Consider the following 26,003-nt stretch of genomic DNA (forward strand, 5'->3'; position numbering starts at 1 on the left):
CTTTTTTGTTGTTATATACCTGGATGACTGAGAAAACAAACTTTGTGGTCCAAAGTTATGTTCTCTGATGAAAGTAAATTTCGCATTTCCTTTGGAAATCAAGGTCCCAGAGTCTGGAGGAAGAGAGGAGGCACAGAATCCACGTCGCTTGAGGTCCAGTGTCAAGTTTCCACTGTCAGTGATGGTTTGGGTGCCATGTCATCTGCTGGTATTGGTCCACTGTGTTTTCTGAGGTCTAAGGTCAACGCAGCCGTCTACCAGGAAGTTTTAGAGCACTTCATGCTTCCTGCTGCTGACCAACTTTATGGAGATGCAGATTTTTTTCCAACAGGGCTTGGCACCTGCACACAGTGCCAAAGCTACCAGTACCTGGTTTAAGGACCATGGTATCCCTGTTCTTAATTGACCAGCAAACTCGCCTGACCTTAACCCCATAGAAAATCTATGGGGTATCATGGAGAGGAAGATGTGATACGCCAGATCCAACAATTCAGAAGAGCTGAAGGCCACTATCAGAGCAACCTGAACTCTCATAACACCTGAGCAGTGCCACAGACTGATCGACTCCATGCCACGCCGCACAGCTGCAGTAATCCAGGCAAAAAGAGCAACAACTAAGTATTGATGCTGTACATGCTCATACTTTTCATGTTCATATTTTAAGTTAGCCAACATTTCTAAAAATCAACAAAGTTCATGCTCAATATTCCAGGTATAAAATCCAACATTTTTCAGTCAGGTCGTCTGGACAGTTTCTTTTTTTGTGCTGAAACGTTTCGCCTTCGATCCGGAAGGCTTCATCAGTAAAGGAAACACAGCACAAAACTGATTCTTCCCCCAACAGCTTACTCCAAAGTGCACAAAAAAAGAAACTGTCCAGATGACCCGACTGAAAAATGTTGGATTTTATACCTGGATTATTGAGCATGGACTTTGTTGTTTTCAACCAGTTTGACACGACTGTCAACAAGGAAGAGGGCCGGCAATGGAGGAGGGGGCGTACCAAAGTAACCATCTAATCACAAGCAGAACTGGTTTGTTCCACTTTGGAGTAAGCTGTTGGGGGAAGAATCAGTTTTGTTGTGCGTTTCCTTGACTGATGAAGCCTTCTGGATCGAAGGCGAAACATTTCAGCACAAAAAAAGGAACTGTCCAGATGACCTGACTGAAAAATGTTGGATTTCTAAAAATCCTTTTTTTTTTTTTTTTTTTTAATTGGTCCTAATATTCTTATTTTCTGAGATACTGAATTTGGGGTTTTCATTAGTTGTCAGTTATAATAATCAACATTAAAAGAAATGAACATTTGAAATATATCAGTCTGTGTGTAATGAATGAATATAATATACAAGTTTCACTTTTTGAATGGAATTACTGAAATAAACTTTTTCATGAAATGCTAATTTTATGGCCATCACCTGTATAGCAAACCATCTTTTTACAATTGTTCACATATTCAAGCATAAATCATAAAGCTCACATTAAAATCAAGAGAGCTGCTTTTTTCCTAACATTGTTCAGGCAAAGGCCTACAACCCACTGAAAACAGGTCGACAACCCTAAAGTGGACGTTTACAACCACCTTGGAGCCTTGTAACCAGACTGTATCAAACCTTACGTGCAGCGTCACTCAGTGCTAACTGTTCTTTACCCTGCAGTAACTTCAGCTGGCCTAAAGGTTGGACTGGATGCTGCACTTTGAGGCAGCAAATGGATACAAGAAAACTTTCAGAAACAGGCACGCATGGATGCTTAATCTGCATGTGCTTTGCGCCTTTCAGCGACGAGGAGTTCGGTGCCCCGTGATATTTTTGGCCATCAAAAACCATCGCATGAACCCAGGGTCCAGCTGTGAGCCAGTGAACTGGCAGCACATGAATAAAGACGAGGGGACACATCAAAAGGTACCGGGGCCCCATTTTCCAAAACTGTGCTTGGCTGTTCCAGGCGATATGTAACCCAACAATTTACTCACAAAGCTCCACATGCAAAAGCAGGGCACAAACACACACACACACACAAATATGCCTAAAAACAAGGACAACAATAAGCGAGCCATTGTCCAACAGCCCCTTCAAAAAATGGAATCCATCCATCAACATTTTGGTTCACCCAAAAGTCACCAAACAACTTCGAACTTCTGAATTATCTCAAATCTCTATACAGTTTCAAATGCATTTAATTGCTAAAAACTATTTACATATTTTTATTTTATTTGGATATATTTGGATTCAGTATCATTCGTTTACAGTAAAAAAAACAACAACTACTACTTAAGAATCAGAATCAGCTTTATTGTCATAGCACCGAAGCGCAACGAAATTACATTTCAGTACAGCCTGTCCAAGTAAAACACAAACAAACAGACGGAGGTGTCTGATGCTTCGGCCTCATGGAAGGCGCTGCCCTTTTCATTTAAATAAGGAAAAGGGAAACACGAGGGAAGAGGAGGTGTTAAAAAAACCCCATCTCTTCCTAGATGGAAGCTGCAAAAAAAACAAACTCAGCTCAGAAATAGCAACATTTTGATGACATTATAATACATATGCATGAGGAAAGCCGACAAAGGTGGTGAGTTTGTCCGTGGACACGCCAGATAGTCCTGATAAGAGATGGTACAGTGTCTATCAGCCGGCTGTGGACCAGCTCTGACACAGGTCCACAGATGTCCTCGGGAAGGGAGCAGATAGGGGAGGGAGGAGCAGAGCTTCTTGTTCATATAACGTCCAAGAGTTTGGGATAGTTGGCCAAATCAAGGCCGACACGGAGCCAGATTCAGATAATTATTTTGAGTCAAGGCAACTCTGCTTGATTTTCTGTCTGCCTTATAGTTCTACTAGTACGTCTCAATGGCAACTTCAAACAGCCCAATTTTTGTGGTCAACACAGCCGGGCTTGAAGCTTCTCCAAGGTCGATTCTATCCCGCCAGAGAGTTTCATGGGCCGCAAGTGGCCTGAGATTCTCAGAAATAACGTCCAGCTGACAGCTCAGCTCACACAGCATTTGAGTCTGAGCGCTCACTGCACGGCACCTTCTCACCCAAACAGCACAAAGTTACAAATTCTTCACCTGTGTCACTAAAGATCTACAAAAATTATAAACGGTATCCTCAAGAATGTTGGACAGAATTATTTGTACAAATATATAGTAAAAAAAAAAAAAAAAAAACAATAGGAAAAGAATTGCAGTATTGTTTTACAGATCAAAATACAGTGCTGTTAATTTGCACAACACAAAACAAAGTGCACCAAGTGAACATGTCTGCAGTTTAAGTTGCAGTCAAGACCTGAAAATGTTTTTAAATCTACTTGAGAAAATAAATTTCTGCCTTGCATTCACACAGAATTTTGGGAACCCCAAATTTAAATTTCCTCGCTGGGGATAAATAAAGTTTTCTGAATTTAAATGAAACAGTAGTTTTAGAGGGAAAAAAGTCTAGAAATACCACCCTTGTGTTTTCATGTAGACAGACAAAACGCAACTTTTAGATACTGATGATGTCATAGTCCAACATCTAACCTAACCTTTGACCTCTTCTTGTGTTGTCACACTCAGTCGGTAACTTTTTAATCACAAGCTCGTTTTATATTTTAGGTATAATTTTGTGGCAGTGTTACAGCGCGAGAATGAAGTGTGCCATGGTCACTACAGTGTTTTGTGCCGTTTTTGGTGTTTCCGTGTGAAATACCGGTAAGACTTTTATAAAAACAGTGCTCAAGGATAGTTCTCGAAACAACAATTTTTTTTAAACTACCTTTTTGTGAGGACAAGACCAAACCTTTATAGGAAAACGAAAGCAGCCGACATACACCCATAGTATTTTTCACCAACCACTTTTTCAGGGAGTAGTGGCGCAGAGGTTAGAGAAGGTGGGCCTGGGATCGGAAGGTCACCGGTTCAACTCCCTGAGCTGACAACATCAAAATGTAGGTGGAAAAGGTGAAACACCCACACATGCCTCCACCCTCATTTGCCCCACTCTGGGCCCTTGAGCAAGGCCTTTAACCCCCAGCATCTGCTCCCAAACAGATCTCCTAAAAATGACTAAAAGTGGCTCAATGAGACCACCTGTATAAATAAAGGTTAAATTAAAAATTAAATCTTACATATATTACAAAGACCTCATTTTGAGTGTTTTCCACTTAGCAAAACCTTTCACCTAGAACAAACTTTATATTTATGATGCGTTCATGGACGAGAATTTTTTTCCTGCTGACAGAAAATCATCTTATTCTGGCCACCGAATGGCTAACTGGTGCCTCCCTAAAGTAACTTGGAACAAAAACAAAAAAAGAAACACTTTTGGACTCAAAGTCTGGATAAGATGAATTACGGCTTCTACGCCTCGGTACTTCATAAACAGCAGACAGATCTCGTTTCAACACAAACTTATTAAAACACAAATCAATGAGCAGGAGATCTTATTGCTAATCAATAACAGCCAAACAAGAACAATGTAATACAACTGGGAACGATGGATAGAAAGAGGCCAAATGCAAAAGTAATATGAGGACAATCGGTTCAGCGTGTAACTGTGTCGGCAACAACACTCACTCTGCGGTGTTTAAAATTACATTTATAACTTCATTTGCTTCCCAGCCTTTGGACAGAACAGGAAGAAGTCACCATATTATTGTATGACCAATTAAATAAATACATACTTATAAGAAGTATATAGTTTTGCTGACATACAAGTAGAATTAATGCAAATTACGATGAAATTCAAAAATTTGTGGAGAAACAAAAAAGAAGTCATTTTCTAAGCGCAATCACACCGCTGTGATTAAAACGATGAATTCAGAGCACACTTACCTCGTTAGGCGCTGTGGCTGAGGGCGCTCCCCGAACTTCCTGCAAAGACACAGAGCGAGACGAAAACGTAAGTGGGCCGCTTACCGCAAACAAACTGGAATAAGCCTCGCACTTCAAACACACGAACGCCCACTCTGACAGAACGCTGTGGCACCGCGCTGCAACGGAGACCAGTTTGTGTTTGTACTTTCCAAAACAAACAAGTGGGTCAAACTGAACTTTAACCAAAATGGTGCAAAAAAAAAAAAAAAACAAAAAAAAAACTTTCAGATTAACTCACAGAACTGACAGATCGCAACAAGTGGTGTGGTCGTGATCTGATGAGCTTCAACTGTGTTCGGAGGATAATTACACGTTCCTTTTGTTATCGGGTTGTGTACACAGCCTACGTTAATTTAAAGCGTTTGACTCGACCATTCTGTGCTTTTGGTTTAAACATGAATAAATACTCAAGAAACTAGATGCCACTGAACGTTAGCCGACAAATTCTTACGGTATATCCTACTTCTAACATACAAAGCTCTCAACAACCTAGCTCCATCCTATATTACAGATCTTATTGTTCCATACTTTCCTAACAGAACACTTTGCTCTGAGACTGCAGGTTTACTTGTGGTTCCTAGAGTCTCCAAAAGTAGAATAAGAGGCAGCGCTTTCAGTTATCAGGCTCCTCTCTTGTGGAACCAACTTCCAGTTTCTGTCCATGAGGTTTGACACCTTCACTACTTTTAAGATTAGGCTCAAGTCTTCCCATTTTGATAAATCCTATAGGCTCAGCTTGGGTTTCCCGAGCTATCCCTTAGTTATGCCGTTATAGGTTTAGATTGCTGGAAGACAAATTGACCACATTTCTTCACACTGCTGCTGTCTTTACTAGCTCTACTCTACGCATTTGTATTTGTAATTATTTCTATCCTTAACAGGGTTTTTTGTCTTTCCTCCTATAGAAAGTTCACCTGGACCTGCCATTCTGTTTTTGTTTCTCCTTCCTGTCCTCTCAAACCCAGCCGGTCAATGCAGATGGCCGCTCGTCCAAGAAGACTTGGAATTAGTTTTTTATTTTATGTTGGATGCCCAAACTGACGCAACCACAGACCACCGAGCTACCACAGCCCTCTGTGTGGAGCAGAGAGCTGATATCTAGTGTGTTTGGGGGAGCAGATGGTGGGTAAGGGCCTTGCTCAAGGGCCCAGAGTGGGGCAAATGAGGGTGGAGGCAGGGTGGATGCTTCACCCTTTCTATGCAGTGTTTCCCCTAGACAACTTGCCTCGGCAGGGCATTCATCTCGTCCATGATTTTTGTTGGCGGGAGGTCTGAGCTGCGTGCTGTTTGTACCGTTTTCGAGCAGGGGGGTTGGGGGTGTTCAGCATGAGGGAAGAGGCAGCATAAGCGCTGCCTTTTGCTTTTTAGCTAGCGCGCCTGTATTGCATACCGCTAGCTTTGTGATACGTCAGTGCCTTCGGGGTGTGCGCAGTTCGGTTCAGTAGGTGGGGTGCTTGGTTCTGACAGGGCGGGGCACCCTGCTTGTATAATGGTAGGGGAAACACTGCTATGTTTTGTATTTGTTTTATTTTGCCCTGGTATACAGTAGTCCCTTGTTTATCGCGGGGGATCCGTACCCTGAAGACATGTGAAAAGTGAAAAACCGCGAAGTAGGAATAGTAGTACAAGTAAGTAGTAGTTTATTTTATTTATATTTATTTATAATGCATTTTAAACCCTTCCCAGAGTCTTGCAATATTCTAAACGTTTCTTAAGTCTAAATGCTCTAAAAGAGCACAGAATGTCATGCTTTCTGCTCCCTGCTTTCTCTGCTCTTTACCACCTTCAAGCGCTCTTGGCCACGCCCACTTCTCCACTCTGCGTGGTGAACAGCTGATCAGCTGCAGCAGGAAGCTTATGCTGCAGTATGGCTGCTCAAATATGCAGCAGGTGCTAAATAATTTAAAATAATTTATTTAAAAAAAAAAAAACTCCATGCCGATCGTGCGACTCATCCATCAATCAGCCAATTGTGTGTCATGTCCAATCTTATTTTGAAAAACTGCGATAGAGCGAGTCCGAGATAAACGAACCGCGAAGTAGCGAGGGACTACTGTATTTATTAAAACCTCTACAAGAAGCTAACTAAAGTCCTGTTGTTTTTACCATAAAAGCCTTTCCAACTTCATCTTTGTAGCAAAGAAATTCTTCCGGAAAACCGGTTTTGAAGAAAACTTTTGACGATCTAAATCTCGTCAATTCATTACAGCTGACTGAACATTCTTCACCTTTTTCTCTGGTTCATCTGTTTTGTGTTGAGTGACAGAAGTAACAGCATCTAAAACAAAGCCGTGCAAGCGTTTTCCTCAAGGAAGACCACTTAAAAACGTGGAAGCGAAACTAGAAAGTCGTCTGCAACAATTCAAAGGTTCTTCCTCTGACCTTGATCCACCTCTTATTCAAGTTTTGTAAACCACAACCAAGTACTGTAGTTTCCACCAACGGAAACAATAAGCCGGAGAAAGAAAGACGAATCAATGATAAGTTTTCATATTTTCTTTTCAAAAAGCTGCTTTTTATCTTCGGCTTCCAAGAAAAAAAATGCATTTGGTGTGAATCTCACAGTAATTACAGCGTTATTAGTCTTGATAAGTTCAATAATAGTGTGTATTATAGGAGGCATAAAGGTCAATTAAAAAACTGGGGCGTTCCACTTGTAAATATGGATCAGCAAATCAATTTTTGGCACACTAATCAGTCCTTCTTGCATATCCAGAATAAAAATAAAATATTAAACAAAATCAGAACGAGAACCAACACTCTGATGACTGCCCCGGGTGTTTGATAAGTTTAAAGTTTAAAGCACCGTCACACAAAAAAAAGGCTGTGATGAAAACTCTTATTTTATACTAAAATAAAAATCGTGAATTCTGGGAAGGGGGGGGAACTAAGAGATAAATAATAAAGTTCGACTTCTTACTAATGTTCGTCAGTTAATTTAAAAAGGCTTTATCTTGTTTTCAATTAAATTTAAACAGGGAATAAAAACTTCAACATCAATTGATTAAACAATTCAGTTTTATAAAGAGTTTTAGGATTCAGTTTCATGCAAAACAACAACATCAAATCGACAATTATCGCAAAGGAAAGAAGCAAAGCAGGAGGGGAAGAAAATCCGAGTATGATGGGATGTCTGAGCCAACAGAAGGAAACGAGAGGGAAAAACTATAAAGGAGGACGATCAATAAGGTTCCCACAGTGAAACAAAGACGCTTCGGATAATGGATTCCAGACGGATCTCCTCTTTCCTCAATTCTAAACTTCACCGCAGCTACTGTAGTCACCAGACGATGCAGGAAGGAACGCTGCAGGAAACCTGAAGAGCGAGGTTCGAGGAAAACGAGACAAGAAGGCGAGGACTGCGGCAGGCGGATGAGAAAGATCTATGTTGAGATTAAAATGATGTCCTAAGGGCAGGAGTCAAATCCTGCATGTTTTACTCATTGATCTGCTCCAACACACCTTATTCAATGGTTCAATCACCTCTTCAAGTTCAGCAGAAGCCCGTTAGTCACCCATTGATTCAAATCAGGTGTGTTGGAGCAGAGAAACCTCTGAAACATGCAGGATGGTGCCCCTCGAGGCCCAGGATTGGACACCCCTGTTCTTAGTCTTAACAACTTTTATACTAAAAGCTTTTATTTAACAAAAGCTCTGATCAAGTGAACTTAATTGGGTTAAACTGAACATAATGTGGCAATGGGTTTTATTTTATTCATTTAAAAAAAAAAAAAAAAAAAAGAGCTTTTGGTCTGCCGTTTCTGTGAAAAACCGCAGTCCACAGTTCTATTTATCACCACCGACTCACTTTAACACATTCAGCCGAGATGCAAACAACAACAACAGAAGAAGAAGCCCAAACACAGGAAACCACGAAAGGTAGAGCTGCAGATGTGGAGAGAAAGCATGCTGACTGTTGCTGATCTGCAGGGAGGCTCGGCTTGAATGACACACCACATTTTGCTGCGGAGTTCGGGCTCAAAATTTCCAGACTTTGTCCTCGATTTGTTTCAGTTAATGTGGTGTCAGCAGTACGTGCCACGCATTATATAAAACCTCTGACCATCAGTCAACGTGACTCAAAAACATAAAAGGCTTCCTTTTTTTCTTCTCTTTCTTTAACTCCCGTCACCGACACCTATGATCGCAACACGGGAAAAATGCTGCGGATAGACGGCTGTCCTGAGCAACTCAGCAACTCGTCATATCAGCAACATTTCAGGCCTGCGCCACATCAGGTTCAACAAGTGGTACACCACATTCCCTGTTACTCCCCCCCCCTTTTTTTTTGTTGAGAAAGCGGGGCATAAACATGACAACCACAATAAAGTGATGGAGTCTTTGTAAAAGGGAAAGAATAAGCTTTTATTTTGTGAGAGGTCCCGGGTTCATATCCCGGACGAGCCCCCAATTGTTAATGCCCTCCTTCCTCTGGTGGAGTGGTGTGTGTGTGTGTGTGTGTGTGGGGGGGGGGGGGGTAACAATCCCCATTGCTGAAGGATTTGAATAGCGAATAGTTTTCGAGATGAGTGTTTATCTGGACTGAAAATTAACAAGGAATGTATGTAAACCTTAATGTTTTTAGTGCAAAATATTCACGTGAGTAGAGTTAAACTGTGTATAAGAACAGACCCAGTTTGTTTTCCTTGTCCCAGGTTGTGCAGGGTCAATGGAGCAATTTTATCCACCACAAAGTACAATGGCGGAGACAGAGGGTGGCCAATGGCGGCTTTGGCCCCAGCTGATTTGTCTTCAGACAGCGCACCGGACACGACAAGCACTTGAGGGAGCAACACTTTTAAGCAATATAAAAACTGGAAAGCATAGTTTCCTCAAATGATTGGGGTGGCCGTTTTGCAAATATATATGGTGGTTGCCATCTTAAATTTTGAAGTGACAACTCTATTTTCCAAAAGGAACCCGTCTCACACCTAAATGCAGCACCACACCATTTTGCAAACAGTCGGCTCCAACTTTTAATGGTAAAGTTTTCAACATGTGTTATCAGTTAGTAGGGATAGTAGTACAAAGTACTTAGAAAGCAGTAGTAAGTCATAGTTTATTTTAATATCTATATATATATATATATATATATATATATATATATATATAAAGGCTTTTTAAACTCTTCCCATACTCTTCTTTACTTTCTAAACTTTAATCTCTGCTCTCTGACAGCCCACTTCTCTGCTGCAATCACCCTTCTTCTGTGTAAATAAACAATTTAAATTTAATTACTGTAATATTTTAAATGAACAAGCCATTGTTTATTTAAAATATTACAGTATTTAAATTTAAATTGTAGCAAACCTTTCACCCAGCAGCAGCACAGAGCAGAAATATACTTCTTGAACAGTTACATTGTAACAACTAAACACAGAAGTTCTGAATAATTAAAAATAACTTTTAACACGTTTCTATTTTGTGATTATGACGATTTTAAGATGTGACATACTTTGCGTTTTAAGTTGGAAGTCGATCGGTGCAGCTGGACAGCAAAGGGTTAACCCTTCACGGAGCAGAAATGTGAGGGGGCAGAGATCATGACAGCAGGAGGGAGCTTCTACCTGCACCTGTAAGCTGCACACAGGCGCTAAATCATTTAAAATAATTTATTTCAAGTTAATCTATGCCACTCTTGCAGCTCATCCATCAACCATCTGTATATCGTGTCCAATCTTACTTTGAAAAACCGCGAAAGAGCGAGTGCACCGACGTCGAACCGCGAAGTAGCGAGGGACTACTGCATAGCACCAAGTCACAACAGAAGTCTCAGGGCTAAACCATTCACATACATAACAGGTTCCCCTAGTTTACTTGCCTTGGCAAGTCACTCATATGTTCTGTGATTATTTTTCGGGGGGGGGGGGGGGGTTAGATGCATGTCTGTGTTGCATGCCGTTTCTACTGACACTTTAGAAGCGGTGTTGAGACAGCCAAGCATGAGGGAAACAGACCACGTTTTAGCTATCGCGTCTGTACTGCGTGCCGCTAGCTTAGCACTGCATCAGTCCCAGCAGTTGTGGACGGGGGGGGGTCGGTTTCGGTAGGCATGGCGGGATGCCCTGCTTGTATATATAATTTTAAACAACTATGAATGTTCATGTAACAATACCTTTTTGAGAACTTCCACTGGTTCATAAAATATTTTGCTAACAGAGACAAGTGAACGCATGTAAACAGACACGGGTGGAAACATATTTGTCCCTTTCCCCTTTGGGTGAAAATATTGTAGGTCCAGAGCTCTGGTGCTGATCATTCTGAACACACTCCGGCTGCTCATCCATCTTTGTTGCCAGAAGGTGCAAACCAGAGTTTTGATTGGTTTAAAAAAAACACACACACACACACACACACACACCAAACATCAAACAAGCAGCAGACAACACGTCACCTAACAATAAAGCTCCCTCAGGCCTCTTCAAGAGAACACAAAACCACAAGGCAAAATACACGAACCCGAGAAGAAGATACTTTGACACATCTCTGGTCATGTAGAAGTGAGACGTCTCACCGTTAAACAAAGTCATTTTGAAGGTTCAGAGCATGTTCAGAATAACCGTCGGTCTGAATGTTTGTGACCAGCACTAGAAATCTTTCACTCATCTCCTCTGAGATCGTTCAACATCCTACATCCACTGATTTGTTCGTGACGGAATAAAATTAACTTGTAGATGGAGCGTGGGGGTAAACGAGGAGCGTTCTTTCCTCGCTCGTCGACTGGCAACATACGAGGTAAAGCAACAAAAAGGGACAGCGGTTGCTATGAAGAAAAGCTCGACCACCCACTTCCTCATGATAACGCCTAAATGTGTGTCACCACGTGCGTACGAAGCAACAGCAAGGTGGGGGTTGACTGAGAGGGTGTGAACTCTGCAGCTTACTCGGGGATGTGTTTGACAGCTGCGTCCAAACAACGCTAAGAAACAATCACACGTCAACACCCAGAGGCTCCGAAGAGACCACAGTACACAACCTGATGAAACCTCAAGACCGGATATAATGAGAAAAACACGCACAATTTTTCTGCCGTCTTGACATATTTTAAAATAATTAAAAGACAGTATGTTCATTAAAAACTTAGTTTTTTTTCCCCCTGACTGTTTGTGTTGCAAGTCATAAAGCACATTTGAGACATAAGAAAAGATAAGTGCTACGTTATCCATCTTATCACAAGCAGAACTGGTTTGTTCCACTTTTGGAGTAAGCTGTTGGGGGAAGAATCAGTTTTGTTGTGTTTCCTTGACTGATAAAGCCTTCCGGATCAAAGGCAAAACATTTCAGCACAAAAAAAAGAAACTGTCCAGATGACCTGACTGAAAAATGTTGGATAAGTGCTATGTGTTGTCATCATTGTAGGTTCCCATACAATGGCGAAGTTGGTTCTCTGCATTTAACCCATCACACCTGCAATACACTCAGGTGGAGCAGTGGGCAGCTATGTAAGCGCCCGGGGAGCAATTGGGGATTGGGCGTCTTGATCAGAGACGCCACGACTAGGCCTGTCACGATAAACAATACATCAATTAATCGCTTGATAAGTGAAAATTATCAACCTCATTTTCATTTATCAGCTTTATTGTTTCTTCTTGTCTATTTCTCCTGAAGACACTGGATGACAAAAGGCTCAACTCCAGTGCTCTTCACTGACCCCTCCCTTTCTCTTTTATCTTTAAAATCCATTTTAGTCAGAGTCCGAGTCAGAGTTTCTTTATTGTCATTCGCACCTCATGTGGTACATGTGGTGGAGCGAAATTATGTACACGGGATCCCAGTTACATCCAACAATAAAATGTCTAAGAAAAACAGTAATAACATCTAAGATATGAACTAAGAAAAACATCAACTAAATGTTTACCCATCCAAAATAACATTTTTGGATCATTAAAAGCAGCTAAGCTGAGAAACTAAGCTATGAGCTAAGCTAACAGGCCGACCTCGGGGAAAAAAACCTCTGTCATATCGAAGCTCCAAAATTCACAATTGAAACCCATGACTTCGTGTAAAAAGTTGTTTTACTCTGAAAAAAAAAAGCTGAGAACTTGTTTACTGATTTTGTATGAAAAACTTTGTGTGAAAAATGCTATGCTAAAGAGCTCAAGCCACACTGAGCATCTGCCATTTTGAGAACCAAAAAAAAGGAAAGAAAGACAGCCCATCTCACGTCAAGGGGCCTCTCTCCCATTTTTCTTAAAGAGACACGATGCTCGCTCCCTCACTATCCGTCCTCCGGTTCAAAGTGTCTTAAACTGCCATCCGATGGTCAAAAAAGGTACTACACTCAAAATAAATTAAACATTTCTTCTTAAATTTGACGGTAATTACCAATTACTGTCAAATTTCAAACAATATTATTGTTTATCGCAATAATTTCTGAGACAATTAATCGCCCATCAAAATTTGTTATTGTGACAGGCCTAGCCACGACATGTGGGAATGGCTGGGGATCTAACCTGGGACTTTCGGGTCCCGAGGCGGCTGCCCTACCTCTACCTCATCGCTGTAGAGAAATTTAAAAGCCTCAAATTCCTTGAACAAATGTGTCACAAATGCCACGATTCACGACAGTTTTAGAATAAGACCGTTATAAATAACGGTTATACAAGGTGGGCGCCCCGCACTGTCAACAAAACAGAGCGCCTTACCTACCGAAATGCCCTTCACCCCCAACCCCTGTCGTCTGCCGGCACTGACGTAGTGCTAAACTAGCGGCGTGCAATACAGACACGCTAGCTGGTTGTTTCATAAATTTATATTTATGAGCTCAAAATTCTAAACGCCAAGATCGCAAGCTTCTGTAACCCGTGAGAACCCCAATGAACGTTCTGAGATATTTTAGACACAAAGTTCATGCTCAATAATCCAGGTAAAAATTCCAACAAAGTTAAGTCAGGATGAAGTATGAAACTTTCCAACACAAAGAAACTGTCCAGAGGACCTGACTTAACGTTGTTGGATCTCACAAATATTGTTTGGCAACTAGTCGGCAGACCACTGAGATGCTATGTAGGATCCAAGTTGGCACACGCCGATATTACATGTTGCTTTTAACAGTAACCAGGTGCCGGTTTAATAAACAACAAGAGTACAGCACACGACATTATTATACGCCAGTCGACAAACTATTGTACAGAAATCTATAGCAATGGCCAAGGTTTACGGACTTACAAATGGACATAAAGTCAGAGACTATACCATAATACGTCCACCTTTCCATGGGCATATAAAAACACTTAAACAGTCAATTATTTTATTAATTCATACTTAAAATATTCCAAAACCGCTGCCAATTCAAAGTTTTAATAAGGTTTCTTAAAAGAAACACGATTAAATTGGACTCAGGGCTTTACACAAAGTGTGTAATTAGCTTCGAAAGTTGTGATGAGTGGACTTAAATAAACTCAAGTTTATGGAGAGTGATACGAAAGGTCTGAGCTAAAAACAGATTCTCATTTTCTCAGACAGGCAAAGCAAAATAACAAATCAAACAAAAATTTGTTGGCTATTTTCAGGTGCCTGAGATGTTTTAAGAGGGCGAACAAAGATGTCAGAGGGATTACGTCATTTACAATAAAAAACATTGATATTTTATTTCTAAGGTTCAATATCCTGGTCCCTGAGGAACACCATCCTGCATGGTTAGCTGCTCCAACACACCTGATTTGAATGAAAGGGTGATTAAGAGGCTTCTGCCAAACTTAAGGAGGTAATTAAACCATTGAATCAGGTGTGTTGGAGCAGAGAAACAACTGTAACATGCAGGATGGTGTTCCTCAAGGACTAGGGTTGGGAACCACTGTTTTATTTGGTCTTTGTGAACACTTTATGACACACTACAAAAGCTTCGCAAACAGGGAAACACCAGGCGTGAATCTATTTCCTCCCCCTACAAACCCTGGAACACCTCAGACTTCAGAACAGAGACCTGCATTGTCAGTTCATCACCTCAAATGAGGAGAGGGAGGTTAGAATGACTCAAAGCGAGACTGCTGATTAGGATAGATGATGTTCAGATAAACTCTGCGGCTTTGGCGTCTTTGTGACCCAGACTTGCTGTTTTGCTCAAAAGTGTGACTCAGGTTGACCCTGGGCGTTATCAACAAGCCATACATGAACTGTGCGGCTCCTTGGTGGTTTATGAACTAGGTGAGAGGTCAAAGGAAATGTCAGAAGCCTGACATCAAGAAACGTTAAATTCAACAAATCAGCAACAAGAGGTGCGCCCATGTTGCCCGTTGCTGAGAGATTCAAAAAGTGAATGTTTGGTGTTCTCAAAATGAGTGTTTTTTCTAGACTCGAATCGAACAAGGATGCAAGTAAAGCTTGATGCTTTTTGTGCAATTTAGTGAAGAGGGTGGGAGTTACACTGTGTATAACGAGAGAGGTATCCCTAAAGATTCAAAAACACTACACACAGCTGAGCTGTCCAACACCAACATTCATAAGGACAGGTCAAAGGTCAAGCTGTAGCTTTGTGCGTTCGTGTACCGTTCTCCATGTTGATGCTGACATGACTGAGATACATTACAGCAATGGGTCCAGAGCTCTAAACCACTTGTCCTACTACAATGTCTAATGATTTTTTTAAACAAATTAAACTCAACATTTCATTATAAGCTGGTTTTAAAATGCAGTTTTGCAGGTTTAGTTAATCTCAGCGGGGTTTAATGTATCTTTCATTGGGGTGCACCATGTGAGTTCTGCTGAGAGCCAAATACGAGCTGAATTTGAATTTCACACACGAAGCTGCAGGATGGCGTCAGCAACAATGGTATGAAGAAGAAATAAGGGATGGGGTGTGGGATTAGGGCCATAACAGAGTGACTGGTTGCCCCACCTGAAGGCCGAGGGCAGATATCACAACTTCTCTGAGAGGTGGTACACCAGCCTGCCACGCCCCATCTGACTGAAAGGCAAATATAGCCACTCACGGAGTTAGCAGGTATACCCAGGATTTTTGTTGTTGTTGTTATTGCTTTGAGCAGTATATCCTGATGCATGCTCAATAATCCAGGTAGAAAAATCAGCGCTCACACTGCCTCTTCCCTCAGGCTGAACTCTCACGCTGCCCCCACCCGCTTGAAAACTGTCGGCACAAACAGCACGCAGCTCAGGTGTGCATCTCCCTCCACCCCAAAAAAATCACGGACGAGACGAGCGTTCCGCCATGACAAGTTATTTAGGGGAAACGCTGAAAAAGATACGATTTCCTGCATTTTGGTGTTTTTTAATTGGTTGTTAAACATCTAGGTTTACCTACATTTGTAAACACTACGCTTCTGTCAAGCATCCTAGCTGTTACTTTGACAAATTAGCGCCGTTGTTTTGATACGTAATGTGAATAATACACAAATATTTTTATTGTTAATAATACACATCAAACATTCTCGGGGGAGTGGTGGCGGAGAGGTTAGAGAAGATGGGCCTGTTATCTCAAAGTCGCAGGTTCGACTCCCGGTACAGTCAACATCAAAATGTGGGTGGAAAAGATGAAACACTCAAATCTGCCTCCACCCTCATTTGCCCCACTCTGGGCCCCTGAGCAAGGCCCTTAACCCCCACAATCTGCTCCCCCCCAAAAAACAGGTCTCTATTGAAAATGAGTTCTCGTGACTCAATTAGACTACCTGTATAAATAAAGGGTAAATGTAAAAAATAAAATAAAATTCTTGTATTTAAAAAAAAAAAAAAAATAAAAAAAAAAATAAAAATTTTATTGACAACCCACTTAAACTGGCGAACTGATTTGCAATGTCATTGTGCTGTTTAATTATATTTTTGAGGTTTTTTTTTTTATAAAATTGTGCGACGACTTTGACTAAGGGTAAAGGTGGAAATGCTTACTTGAAAGGGTACGTATGCGATATTAAAAAGCAAACACGTTCTTGTTTTTAGTATTTTACGTTGTTTTACAGCACACTGATTTAATGTTTTATAACACTACTTTTATTTTAACTGCATTTTTACTTTAGTTTTTTGTTGTCTGTACTATATGTTCTGTCTGGAACAGGTCTCTCTTGTGAATGAGTCCTCGTGGCTCAATGGGACTAGCCTGTATAAATAAAGATTGAATGAATGAATTAAGAAGCTTGTACGTGGCTGTTGTGTTTAAAATTAGTGTTTATGTAATTATTTTCAGTTTACATATCCAATACAAGTTTTATTCATTTAAGTTAGTAATTTGTTCAGAACTTTATTATTAGTAAGCCTGAGTGTTACCAGATCTGCGCAAAGCGTTACCGGAACGCTCCCGGTCAAAATAAGGGAGTTCCGGATCCGGCTCAAATTAAGCACAGAGGAGTAATGAAGGTATATTAATCTAAGGATAAGTAAAATTTAATTTCTTGAAACATAAAAAAACAAAACAACGTATCAATTAATGATTCCCAGGCCAATTCAGAGTTCTAACTTTGTACAGATCTGAATTGTCTAACAATTGAAAAATGATTAAGAAATAGTCTAATAACTCAAATGCATTTCATACTATTGTTTTCCACAATTTACAGGAAAACACTAAAAAGTAATTTCCATATTTTTACACACTTTTTAAAGGCGTGTTGGAATGCTGTAAGGGGGAGGGAAAAAAAACAATTAGAGCTTTAAAAATAGACTTCTGCTCGCTCATCAACTGGTGCAGCTTTTAAATCCAACAATATAGGACTCGTTTAAAACGACGACAAAAATCACAGAATATTGCAGTGCAATAACAATGATCCACTGCTGATGTCCTGAAAACCAGAGCAGATGTTCGACGTGAGAGCAGCACTGAATGTGTAACTGAGCAGACTTGTTTTCATCAACAGACCTTATCTAACAAGGAACACTTTCATCCAAACAGGACAGGAAGGCCTCGCTTTCCAGACAGAAGACAAGAGGAAATTTATGACCCTTTTATCAACACCTGCCAACAAATATAATATTTATAGTCTCTATCAGAGAAGCACAAACATCAACTGGGTTTGAGAATGATTTAAAAGAGACTTCACTCATGCCTCAAAGCTTTCTCTTAGCTGGGTCCAGCCTAAGGAATTTTGCGCAGCATTTAAAAAGACAAGACCGGGCTGAAATTCGCCTGTTCGTGTTTTCAAAGCTTCAAGAGCCGACAGAGAAAAGTAGGTGGAAACAACAAGTCTCACCAAGCAAGTGAATGTGCGTGACAGTGGGAGAAATTTGGAAATTCAAGCCTACCGGCTGCTTTAGTCCTGGCGGCCTGTTGAGAAATACCTGCATACTGATGTCACACACACACACAGCGGGCAAAAACAAAAGGCTTTCCCTTTAAACACACATTTCTTCGGCAGCCCTGAGCGTTTCCGTGTGGCCCTCGGGAAGAGTATTGAACATAGATCTTTCAGGCACATATTTAATCACCGAGAGGAAAAACAAACCGTCGCAGAGAAGGTGGCCAAGTCTGGGCACTAAACCGAGTCAGACCTGGATGGGGTTTTTAAGAAGCTGTGGTGCAGGCAAGGACAATACGATAGGCGTAAATAAGGGAGGAGGAGCGGAACGTGGCTCGCTTCGTGTTTGGCACCGCTGCCCGACGTGTGCCGCCGTGCGCGCCAACAGTTTGTAGCGAGCGGGAGAGAGCGACGAGGGCAAAAAAACTGCCACAATCGCGCCTATTTGCAAAGTCACGGGTGAACATTCACAGAGCGCGGCAAAAGTAACAAATACTTGGCGTGTGTGAGGGTTAGTGAACTTCTGATGAAACCACTGTCTGTTCAACTGGGCGAGATCTCTGGAACATCTGTTGCGCAGAGCCGAGTTTGAAACCTTGAAGTTGGAGCCGCTTTGTTCAGCAAACGGTGTTGAGATTAAAAGTGAACCGATTACATTTTTAGTGACCAGAATCAGACTATTTGCAACTTGAAATGGTATCAAGTTGAATAAACAGACAAGAGTCCAATTTTCTTCCTGTTTCATAAATGAATATATCTAGATACTCAATGACCAGGTTATTTTTACCCCCAGGTACAAGTACACACTGTACACCTCACAGTAGCCAACTCAAGCAACAGCACATCTTTGGCATAGTAGTTTTTAATAGAGTGAAAAAAAAATTAAAGCTGCAAGCAGCATTGAAGGCCCTCGCAGCAAAGCGCCGCTCCGGCCTTACGGCGACCGCGGGATCTCCAGCGACTCCGCCCGGCCGCCATCGCGAACGCTCACGTCCCGCACCCGTTCACCGGAGTGCGCATTTGCCGAACCAATGACATCAGCCGCGACCGCGGATACAACTGTTGGAATAATGTAGGGTGCGCACTTGAGTCAAATGTTAAAGAACAATACTAATGTGTCTACAAGTGCTCACTGATCACGCACCAAAAATCTGTGGTGTTGTGTTGTCATCAGTGTGTTTCCATACAATGGCAAAATTGGCTCTCTGCATTAACCCATCCACCACCAGGTGGAGCAGAGGGCAGCTGTGGGGGATACCCGGGGAGCAACTGGGTATAATGTGTCCTGCTCAGAGACACCACGAGATGTGAAATGACCGGGGATCGAACCCGGGGCCTTGGAGTCCCGAGTCGGCTGCCCTGCCCCTACACCATCTCGGCCCCCAAATATTTCCAAGTCAGCTTTTTGTAACAAATGTCATGCGTATGAAAATAAAGTTAAATGAAGCAGAAGAGAAAAAAATTGAAATTTTAAAGAAAAAAATATGCAGTTAATTATAATCCTTATAAAAGTTTAAATAAAAGAAAGGTATCGTAATTAAAGCCTGATCAATATGGAAATTTTGGCTATCGCCGATACAGATATTGGGAGGAGTAGGCTAATACTGATAACCGATATAACGGCAGATTTTTTTTTTAAAGCTTTATTCACCTCCAAGAATCTAAGTAAAGAGAGAGTGGAATGTTTTTTTATTTTTTTATTATAGCTCAGCTGTTAGCAACCATGAAGCTAAGCAAATCCCATCCACGCTTTAATTAGTCCCACAGTACGTTTAAAGTGGTACGCTGGCCAGAAAGTCTTCCCAACATGTGTTCACATTTTCTATCCTACAATATTCACCATAAAGTTATCAAGCGTGTTACAAAAACATCCATTAAACCTTCCCTTCCCTGTTCATCGTTGAGTCAGTCAGTCACGTATGGTGAAGGTCTAAATAGTATTGACCACAGCCGTGCTTGTTTTTCTTTGTAGAGAAGTAAAAATTTCAGACAAACTATGCATTTCATTGAGGACAACAAAGATAATGTTACTAACACGGATATATATTTACCGCTACGTTAGATTTATTGTTCTGGATAAAGATTTACAAGACAATAGCCTATGCTACATTATCTAAACATTAGCTTGCTAACTTGAGAGGCACGTAGCTAATGACAAGCGAGTTGGAGGATTGAAAATAATTCATTATTGTTGGGGGTTTTTTTTCAGATCATTTAAAATAAACTTACTATGCTCTGTTCATCAAAATATGCTACACAGTTGTTACCTGCTTCGGCTGTGCTGAAAGTGAAACCTAAGTGAACGGCCACGACTTGAAAGTAGTCTGCATGCACCCTCTGCTGGATACATTGTACAATTATGGCTGGTTCCCAGCATTATAGGGGTGAAAATTAGACGTGTTTATTTCGGCACATAATGGGACAATTATCACAGATAGCATTAGGTTCCCAAATGCCTATATCGGCTCTACCAATATATCGATCGAGCTCTAATCGTAATCAACAAATTGGCTGGTCTCATGTAAACTGTTAATTCTTACAAGTTTGTGTGGTGGATGACTCTCAGCTACTACCATACAAGATTTTAGCTTTTTTACCATTATTTTATCAGGCAAGACATTGAAAACAGTTTCTTATTTACAGTGTCGGCCTGGCAAGTGCATGAGGGTACTTGAAAATATCTATAAAAGTGACTGAATTAAAGCCACTTTTGTTCGCCAAGTGTTAGTAAGCAAAGGCAGCCATCGTGAGCTAATTAGTTATAACAGCACACCAATCAATGCTTTCTGAAAGTCTCAGAAAGTTTTATTAAGCCAATCCACTGGTTCTTAAGATGTTTTGCTAACAAACAAATGTGCACCTACACATACATACATAAAAAAATAACGCCTCCTTTTACCGGGAGGGTGTCAATTAATGAAATTAACTTTTTCCTTATTATGCAGAGTAAATGTTGCACAAGACATACGTTAACATTTGCATTACGTGAAAATATACAGCATTCATTGCATTATTGGATGTATGACCTTACACAGGTCCCAAACAAGACACGTTAAAAACAATCTGAATATGATGAGATACTTGATAAATCAATAAAATGTTCCCGTTTAAAGTCAGAGAAGGGTGAGGTGGGACAAAAACAAAATGGATGTCTGACAGGAAACACCTTTTTTTATGGTTAATGTGCAGAAACAAACTCGTGCATTTGCTGCCGATCAGCCGTCTGACCGCCAAGGTTGAAGGACTGCAGATGGTTGAGGTCTTCTAGGTGCCCAAAGACGCCCCACCAGGGGCAGAATAAAACGACAGCGATCGATGTGTGTGTGTGTGAGAGTGAGAGAGAGAGTGAGTGTGCAAATTTGGGCGGGTCACATCAGCCTGCACTTGCACAAGCTTGCATGCACATATACACAAAGAGCACACGCTCCATCTGTCTTTGACATGGGAGAGCTTAATGACAGAGGCAGAGAAGCCAAAAAAAAAAAAAAGTCTCTTTCTGTCTCCCTCCCTCCCTCCATTGCCCTCCCTCCTCTCCTTTACTTGACCGCACTCTCCAACATCAATGCTCCATATGGAACACTCAGGACAGACTTAAAAAAAAATAAAAAAAAACTCTTCTTGGCCTGGCACACAATCAATAAGACCTCTAGACGTGCGCACACACAACTCACACAACAACTGTACGCTTTAATGAATGTAATCTGGCCCAGAGGCTGGAACACACTAAACACGTCCATACACCATTACTTGTGTACTTATTTATATTCTGGAAATAAAATAATGACATTTCCAGTGCCTGCTCCGTCTCCAAGCTGGACCTGCATGTGCACACATGTCCAATCTCTCAGTTTCCTTTTATAAAGTCTCCATTGTGGAGCCCACGGTTCAGACTCCGTCCTCTATAGCACCTGACTTATCAGCGACTCGGGTTCAGAACTCACATCAAATGGACACGTGAGGATAACGCTCAAAACTGATGTACAATCGTAACTCCAAAAAGTACCCCCTCTTCTTTTTAACAGTTTGCAAACATCTAGGAAACGAAGACAGTAACGGGAAGTTGGTGGGGTTTCTTTTTTAAGATTGTAATGTCTAATTCTTGTCTAAAAAAAAACAATTCTAGCTGTTCAAGAGTCCTGGGACTTATTGGTGTTAGTTCTCGTTTCACGATGCGTCAAATGTTTTCAGTTGGTGAAAGGAATGGACGTCAGACAAGTCCGTTCAGAACCAGGACTCTTTTACTCTGGAACCATGCTGTTGCAGTGGATGCAGTATGGGTCCAAATGCCCCACGTGGCCTCGGTGATGGGACTGAGGTGGGTCATTTTGACCTACGGGTAGCAGGAGGGTTAACACCGTCTTGCTGAAATAGGCATGGCATTCCCTAAAAGAAAGAGCTGACATTGTAGCTCGAGGGTGTGACGACAACCAGCCCAGAAGAATCCAGAATGAAAGATACTGACAAACATTTTGTGTGTTAACAATCCTCGCTTCATTTCTGACAACGTATAGAAGCTGGAGGTAACCGGCTCGATTGGGGATTTGTGAAAAGCCACAAGCTAAAGTTACAGCGAGAAAGCTGTCAAGCACGGTGGTGGAGGGGTGGTGATTTGGACTCGTTTTACAGCCAAGGCTTAAATGGAGCTGGATCCTGCCGGAACAGGATCCGGGAACGTTTTTTATTTTTGACAGGGTGCATTCTGGTAACTGTTTGCTTGGATCCGGTAACTCTCAGGCTTACTAATAATAAAGTTAGGAACAAATATGACTGCCTTGAACGAATAAAATTTATCTTGGATATGTGAACTGAAAATAATTACATAAACACTCATTTTAAACACAACAGCCACTTACAAGCTTAATATCACATGCATGCCCTTTCAAGTAAGCACTTGAGCTTATAACCTTTAAAAAATATCCGCCCCTAAAAGTCCACAGTCATGAGCGATTTTATTAAAAAACTCAAAAATATAATTAAACAGCACAACTAAATTGCAAATCAGTTTGACAGTTTGTGGGTCATTAATAAAATTGTGATTATTTATGAAAAATACAACGAGAGCAATGTTTGATGTGTATTGTTCACATTATGTATCAAAACAGCGGCGCCAATTTGTCAAAATAACAGCTAGGATGCTTGACATAAGCAGAGTGTTTACAAATGTACGTAAATCTAGATGTTTAACAACCCGTTAAATTACACCAAAAATGCAGGAAATTGCATCTACTTTATTCAAAATTTTCTGGGGGAGGTCCCCTAGACACCCCACCAGCAGCTCGTCAAACGCAGACAAAAATCTGTGGGACTATTTAATTTTTCACACGGCTTTTAATTTGTTCAGTCAAATAATCATAGTCGGTCAACACACAGTTCATCTTGTTCAAGGTCCGTTGAGTTCCAAATGGGTTCTTAAATGCCTTCTAATATGTTACGTCTGTTCTTTCTCTTTTATTATGACATGAATTTATCATACCTACAGCTAAAATCCTTCCAGCACCAGCAATGCAGTCTTGTAAAAAAAGTGAGAGAAGTGATACTAGAGCTGAAGAACCCCTCACAAACCAGCTACGGTTGTAGGGTTGAAACAGCTGACATGTTCGAAGGAGGTGAAACTGTGAGGAGACGGGGTGACAGGGAAGATGTGAACTCCGGATGAACCCTCTCTCTCCTGCTCTACTCTCCATCTTGTCACTCTGGTGAGCTGATGACTCACTGCTGAAAGGGAAAAAACGACTCCAAGCAGGGAAGTGAGGACGGCACATCGACCACAACAACACTGCGTTATCTTGTGCTCTGGAATAAAACAAAGCTAAGTGCGAGGGGTAGGAGGATGTTAGCCACACTGACTGTTGTGAGGACCAACCCAGCTCTGGGAATATGTGCTAAGGACAGGAAAGCCACTTTGCTTGTGATAAGTGCGACTCCGCTCATCTCTCATCTTATCGGTTTTTCTCAGGTGTAGATGATTTGCCACTGTGACTTATTTCCTTAATCTGTGGGCAAGATCGTAACTGGTCGTGTTCAAGCCACTCCGACCATTGTGATCCTTAATCGCCTTATAATCAGACTTCAGTTTCTATAGCTTATCCCGGCACCGCTTATGAGTCCGAGCAACCATGCTGCGCCATCATCTCTGATATCGCTCTACAAATACGCTCATTTCGTGTGGCGCCGTCGGTCAACGCGATGAGGAAGTGGAGGTTCAGATGTAGTTTTCAATTTCGCCGGTCGGGTCATCCAGTGACGTAGCTCTACCGGCCAATCAACGGCTGCTGTCTGCTTGCATCAAAACTGGCACCTCGGCGCAGCCCACTCAGAACTTCAAAACTTCAAAACAAGATGGTCCCGTAAACTGGGTTGAGTGGGGGTGGGTGCCAGCAGTGGGCAAGCCCTTAACTGGTGTCATGTTGTGAGGAATAATAATAAGTTCTCAAAAGATCAAACTCAGTAGAGGTGGACAAAAAGCACAATCTTAAGGGAAGGGAAGTCTGAGATTGTCGTCATTGTATGTTCCCATATAATGGCGACAATGGTTCTCTGCACTGAACCCATTACATGTGAGATACACCCAGGAGGAGCAGTGGGCAGCTATGTAAACACCCGGGGAGCAGTTAGGGATTAGGCGTCTTGCTCAGGGACACCGCGACACGAGGGAATGGCGTGGGTCGAACCATTATGGTCCCAAGTTGGCAGCCCAGCTCAACCTATCTCGGCCCCTAGTCTTGTAGTCTCTCTAGTGTGTCCTGGGTCGTTCCCGGTGTCTCCTCCCAGTTGGACATGTCCGGAAAACTTTCCTAGGGAGGTGTCCAGGGGGGGGCATCCTCACCAGATGCCTGAACCACCTCAACTGGCTCCTCTTGATGTGGAGGAACAATGGCTCTAGTCTTAGCCCTTTTACATGGGCTTGACTCTGCCCTACTCGGACGGACCCGGCGCGGGTTTAGAGACTTTCTGTGGGGTCCCACACACTTTCAGCTACATTCTTAGAATCTCCACAGCCGAGGTTGCGAGCAAGTAGAGTAAACTGCAGGCTGCAAAATCAATCATGAGAAGCCTCCGCAAAACTCAGGCGTACCATTTTTAAAACCTTGCAACCACAGCATTTGTTTTGGTTATTTACCTTTTAAAAATATATCCCGTACAATACCTCCATTAAAATGTCAACATGGTAGTATGAGAAAGTGCAGCCGTTTCCTTGCCTTTTGGCTGATGACAGAATTCAGAGGAAACTACACCAAATGGACACAATTTACAGGATCCAGCCAGTGGAGGAAAAGGCATTTTTGGAAACGGTGGCAGAGAGCGGTGGATTTTTTGTGACTTCATTTTTTTAATTACTCTTTGGCATAGCCCTACAGAACCTCATCGATCTACACAAGGCGAGGTCAGTGAACAAGGCCAGGCTGATTCTGGCAGATCCTGATCATCCACTCCAAGGTGAGTTCAGGGTGCTTCCATCTGGATGCAGGTATCTGCAGCCCAGATTTAGGACGAACAGACTGAAAAACTCACTCATCTCTGTGGTGATCAGGCTTCTCAATGATGATTTCTGTACAATTATTTTAATGTCTCAATGTCTTGTCTAGTATGGATATTTTGTGTACCTACTGAATGTGAAACAAAATGCCTCTTGGGGATAATAAAAATTCTTGAACTTGGTAAGTTTTGGGTAGCCATATTACGATGACCCGCCTACGCCGAGGCAACACTCAGTTACATGGAAAACTTCTGAGGCCGTGAAAAACAAAGTTGGGTTGAATTAGAGCAAAGCAAGTCATGCCAAGACTGGACAATGTAAAAACGGCATCCGAGTCCCTCCTGGCCAACTGAACTTCTCACTGCATCTATAAGGTGTCAAGCTATCTGGTAGAGAAAACTTGCTTTGATATCTCATACCATTCCAGAATCAGTTTTTCGGATTTATCATTCTATTCTACTTATTTTTATGGCAAAAAGTGGGTAGATTT

General features: G+C 41.7%; 1 protein-coding gene across 1 annotated transcript in view; it reads right to left on the reverse strand.

Moving 5' to 3' along the window:
• rbpjb (recombination signal binding protein for immunoglobulin kappa J region b) overlaps positions 1-26,003 on the reverse strand; it is a 65,074-nt gene that overhangs the window by 26,439 nt on the left and 12,632 nt on the right. Inside the window, exon 2 of the mRNA XM_037676470.1 lies at positions 4,814-4,852. Coding sequence (XP_037532398.1) covers positions 4,814-4,852 — 39 coding nt within the window. The remainder of the gene's footprint in view (positions 1-4,813; positions 4,853-26,003) is intronic.

The sequence above is a fragment of the Nematolebias whitei genome, chromosome 1 (assembly GCF_014905685.2).
Source record: "Nematolebias whitei isolate Nwh7 chromosome 1, NemWhi1, whole genome shotgun sequence".
Classification (NCBI taxonomy): Eukaryota; Metazoa; Chordata; class Actinopteri; order Cyprinodontiformes; family Rivulidae; genus Nematolebias; species Nematolebias whitei.